General features: G+C 43.7%; 2 protein-coding genes across 2 annotated transcripts; one reads left to right on the top strand and one right to left on the bottom strand.

Annotated features, from left to right (window-relative positions):
- Positions 1-776: 776 nt before the first annotated feature.
- Positions 777-2,499, top strand: MELLADRAFT_70347 (uncharacterized protein; the record flags this gene model as incomplete). The annotated part of the gene is made up of 8 exons (XM_007419764.1): positions 777-806; positions 857-922; positions 1,024-1,073; positions 1,139-1,182; positions 1,237-1,426; positions 1,473-1,761; positions 1,848-2,255; positions 2,317-2,499. 8 exons carry the CDS (start codon positions 777-779, stop codon positions 2,497-2,499), a joined length of 1,260 nt encoding a protein of 419 aa, XP_007419826.1.
- Positions 2,500-3,143: 644 nt separating this feature from the next.
- MELLADRAFT_91987 (uncharacterized protein) lies at positions 3,144-3,559 on the bottom strand (the record flags this gene model as incomplete). Its single annotated transcript, XM_007419763.1, has 3 exons — positions 3,144-3,215; positions 3,278-3,388; positions 3,461-3,559. The coding sequence occupies 3 exons, from the start codon at positions 3,557-3,559 to the stop codon at positions 3,144-3,146; spliced, it is 282 nt and encodes a 93-aa protein (XP_007419825.1).
- Between the last annotated feature and the right edge of the window lie 1,511 nt (positions 3,560-5,070).

Below are 5,070 nucleotides of genomic sequence, written 5' to 3'. Positions count from 1 at the left end.
CACTTTCTCACAGCTACTGAGAGACTTCATTGATTGGATGAATGTGATCGGGGTGTGTTGAATCTTGCGAAGTTCTCCCAATGCACGACCTGACTTTATTTGATTTGTCGCCTCTTTTAGCTGGTCAACGTTTATAGCTGATGAGCTTCTAGGAAACCACGAGATATCATATTTGTGAGAGTGAGCAAGATTCAATGATAACAAAAATAAGTATGGGACAATTTACCCCTGAAATAAATACCAAGCCAGGATCAGTACCATAGAAGATAGTGCTATATACCGTATCTGAAAACTGTGACGCTGATTACGCTCGGCCTTGTGGTCCGGTAGAGAATTCGATTCGGGCGTGTTCAGTTTGGTATCATTCAGTTTTGCATCGTTCATTTTTCCATCGGGGGATATTTCCATGCTGGATGCCAGCCAGTTGGGGTTCATATTCGGTGAAGATGTATCATAACTAGATATCATAGCCATGGCAGTTCAATTTACGATAAAGCAAAGGGTTTTTGTGAAGAATTAGATGGATCTTTCTATGTAGGAGTTCTATACACTTTGAAATTGCAGAAGCTGGGGGAGCCCTCTAATAAATACGGTGGGTTAGGCTACATCATCAGGCTATGTCTTTGCTCAAGGAAGTCCGCCATCATACGCAGTCTTCAAGCAATAGCCACTGAGCCTCGTACTCGTGGCTATTGTGTCATGAGCCGTTTGCACAAATCAAACATGATGAGCGGATGTCACATCTCGAAGAGGATCAACCAGCTGCAACTCCAGAAATGACTGAGCCTCAACTGAAACTCAGCTGTGTAGGTTTGTTGAGGTCGCGAAACTCACATTCTATTTACTTCTCACTCAGACCCACTCGTTTAGACGTCAACTTAAACTGCTTCGACGCGTATTGTGTCTACTTGATTACGTCAAGGTACGAACGTAAACCTGAGTTCCCGAAAATTCTCAAACTTTCATGATAGACCCCTTTGATCTTTAATGCTTCGCTTCAACGTATACCCCCCTTTAATGTAGAAAAATTTTGACCGACAAAGGATACGCGGAGTAATACTCGACTATCTGAGGTAGGAAGACTCAGAATCTTGGTGAGTTCAGCCTTTTCATCTCAACTTTTCGACTCGTGGCTCAGATCAAGCCTTCGAACCCTTTGGAAACATACAATCTCTTATTCGCGTACGTGTTTTGTGAGGCCAAGACTCGTTCTGATATTGAGCTTGTGACTGACAGATTACTCGTATACTCCAAATTCCCTTCTACGCTTTCAGGATAATGAATCAATTAGCCGTGTCAAGACACCTTCTTGGATGGGCTGCATTGGCTTTGTTCGTGGTAACGATTCCGGCTATCCCCAAAGCTCTTCACCAGTACCTCATCAGGAGTTTCAGTATTCGCGTTCCGACAGCCTCGTACTGGTACTGTACGTATATCGGTGGGCCTTATTTCTGTGGACCCAAAGGCCATAGTCACTCGAGAAAGGTGGCTTCACTATCAAACACTGTCACGTCGACTGCACGGTCCGCTGGTGATATCTTCGAGTTGATTCTTGACCTTGGAAATCCTAATCATGTTCGCCTTTACCAAGATGAAATACTAGAGCTTTCTCAGGCCATCGCTGCATCAGACATACTAGAGAAGAAAGACCACCTTGCCGAATGTATTCAAAACCTTGGTGAGACGACCAGAGATGTGAGGGACAAGGTGAATCTGTTGAACAGTGCGAGTATCTCATTTTTGCGAAAGGTTTTTCAGAAGGTGAGAGCATCGGTTCTTCTTGAACAATTGATAACGATTTAACGGTGGTCCAGCCCTGAACTGACATTCAAATTGTGAAACCCAAGCTCGAAGTGATCCGACTCGTACTGACTTCCATCGCTGATGGGGAAGATAAATACTCGACTACATCAGCATATGACCGATTTGGTGATCTGGTCCAAACCATATCGGAAGGTTTTTCTGGCCTGCAAGCGCAGATAGATGATGCCATTCCCCTGGCCAGGAGAGGCTCGGATTTCGCTGCGAGTGTCGGTGCTCAATTTGCAGAGGAAAACATGCAGCTACGAAAGTTCAAGGCTGGCATCCCAATTTGGAAACGTTTAATGAACTTCGGAAGCTGGGGTAGTCAATCGCTCAATAGGAATATTGCAATGACTTCAGCAAGCGCATCAACATTAAGGTCGATTGCGACGAAGCTCGAAGACCTCCGTGCAACTCTTGTGACCTTTGAGGGCAATGCGAAACATTTTCGAGTAAGTGTATCTATAGATTGACTAAAGGCTAGATAAATTGCTGATGATATTAAATTTTCAGGCTGAAATTATTGGAAATCACGTGGCGTGTCGTGAGCTAGCAATCGAAGACGAGTTTCGCGCAATGAGCCAGGTCATTGCTTGCTTCAACCAGCTTTCCGAGGCAGCTGCTATCAAGTCTAAAACAACTCGCCTGATTTTGCCTACCCCAACCCTTGAAGGTGTTCACCAATTTACTACTTAGTTCGGAAAATCCATAACTTATCACTCTCGGAATACACCGAATTCCAGTTCACAGCTCATTTAACTTCCTCTTATACCTGTTGTCTAAATTGACATCTCTTTGTATATATGAGGTTTTTCATTCTTCATTTTCAAATGTTTTTCAATAAGCCATGTTATAAAGGGCCCTATTCTTCTACGGATTCTAAGCTAAGGCAGTAGCCACATGTTGACATGAAAAGTGTCAGATATCCCACTCCTATCACGTAGCATGGAGCCGCTGTGCTACGGTGCATGCTATGGGCAGTATAGGTGTGCCAGCGTCGATGTCAATGATTCAGTTAGAAAATCAAAATCGATAGACTCGAACATCCCACTCCCATGTTTTCTTCATATTCATACAAAAGTAAGATAGAAGTGGATCCCTTCAAAATTTTATCCAGCAAAACAATCAACACCGGACTGGCCTATCATACATTATCACGTAGCAGATGAAAAACGCTAGCCCGTGCCCCACATCATTCAACTCTCTACGCGCATAGACCAACCCACAATCAATCAACTCTCTACGCACATAGTCCTACACACACAATCAATAAGAAGTCCAGCGACACAAGCATATGAAACTCTGGGTACAGTCCTCATCTGTTCTCATTGGAAGACTCGTCAAGCATTAATCTTTAAATCGTATTGGCGACGACTCTCTGGATCAAGTAACACTGTAGCAGCCGCCGTAATCTGAAACAAAGGAATATTATGAGATTCAAGATATGATGCACATAGGTTGTATTCTAGCTTACCTGTTGTGCTACGCCAGTGTGTCCACCCTTATCTGGATGAAAATACAACATGCAAGACTTCCAATGACTCTTGATCTTGGCCGGAATAGCCATTGGGGTCAGAGCAAGCCGCTGGTTAAGGGAGTCGAGATTTTAATTAGCTCTCTTTTGGCATATAAGGATATTCGCGCTGGCCAAACTCACTTTGTATAGTGTGGGTTCCCTTCCTTTTTGGGCTCGATGTCTGCAAGACGTGGTGTCGCACTGCTCTTTGTTACTGGTTTGCCTATAAAGCTGTGCCATCCAAAGATAATTTTTATCAAGATGATTGATATAGAAACGGCTTCCAGCATCCCATACTCGCTTTAAAATCTCTTCTCCCTGGAGCGGTTGGCCAACATGCAAATACACCTCGGCAAGAAGTAGGTGGATTTTGACGATCCTTTCTTTCAATTTTGATTCATATAGTTTGTTTTCTGCTGTGATGCGACTTATCTCCCCCTCCAAAAGCAAGATGGCATCTTGTGATTGCTCTCGAGACAGAAAATCTTGACCATACATATATACCAGATCCAAAATATCATTGATGGTGAATTCGTCTTGACAACTTTCTGGTGTAAACTCCTGGTGAAGGTGAAGAGCATTATTTTTTTCAGTCATCTGTTTCAGTGAGTGAGAGTTGTTCATAGCAGGTATTGACGCACGTATTTCTTAGTATTAGAAGAATTTTGTAACCTATCCTCAATCTCGAAGTACAAATGGGATAGTTCCAGATACTTTGGATGTGTCGCAGGTATGGCTAGACTTGAATCTGGGTTCCAGGCTTGTTGAAGGATATCGGAGGCCGCTTGCGGATGATTTAGCTTCAATTAACACCGTGTTAGATTGAAACAAGACAGAATCCACCCTGAATGGGGACCTCTGTTGCACTGCCAGCATTAAATAGGTTCCCTGGCGGGAAAATGGGTACCCCAGGGGACATCATTTTCCAAATCTCTGGAATAGAGATATGAAGGGTAAATGGCTGAAGCAACTTTTGGCCACATTTACGAGTAGACAATATCAAACAAAGGGAGGAGTAGAGAAATTGATAGGAATAAAGACTTCTGTGAGTGGAAAAACTGGGTAAATTACAACATACCACAAGGACAGAGCTATCAAGATTGGAGGTGTGCATGGTTGGAGACTGTTTGAGAACTTGTCTAGGCCTACCTTGCCTCAACGCAACACCTCCTAGAAACCCCACCTAAAGGTAGACAACCCATACGTCTCAGATACTTCTCAGATTTCAACAACATAGAAATTGAGGCATCTGGCAACCCTGTGCCAGTGACACAACACTCCACACAAGGGACAGTTTCAGTTGTGCTGTGCTTCAACATGTGAAAAATTCCCGAGACTTGCAATGTTCTGTGTCAAGTACCACCACATCAAATAGCCAGGTCTGGTTGGGCTGTACCCCCACCTGTTGTGCAAGGGAGCATGTGCAATAGCACCACAAAAATAAAACCCCATCATTTTGCAACAGATATTGTTGTGGTTGAAAGAAACACTGATCTCAAGGATTTCATTACGTGGCAGAGGCCGCAACAAATCTAAGGGATTCACCAAGTGGCATGGATCAAAAAACCACAATGTCTCTGCAGTGCTGCTGGCCCGGTGTTGCATCTGGGTTGGTAAATATGACAGGCAGTGCATGTGGGACTAGCAAAACCTGAAGTGATATCCATAGCGTGTCCTGTGAAGTTTATCAAATAGTTTTTGCACAAAACTCTCCCAAAGGGGTTTTGCAGCCCATGTTTCACCTCAACACA

Source organism: Melampsora larici-populina (genome assembly GCF_000204055.1).
Source record: "Melampsora larici-populina 98AG31 unplaced genomic scaffold MELLAscaffold_488, whole genome shotgun sequence".
Classification (NCBI taxonomy): Eukaryota; Fungi; Basidiomycota; class Pucciniomycetes; order Pucciniales; family Melampsoraceae; genus Melampsora; species Melampsora laricis-populina.
This window is presented reverse-complemented; position numbering and strand designations above follow the sequence as displayed.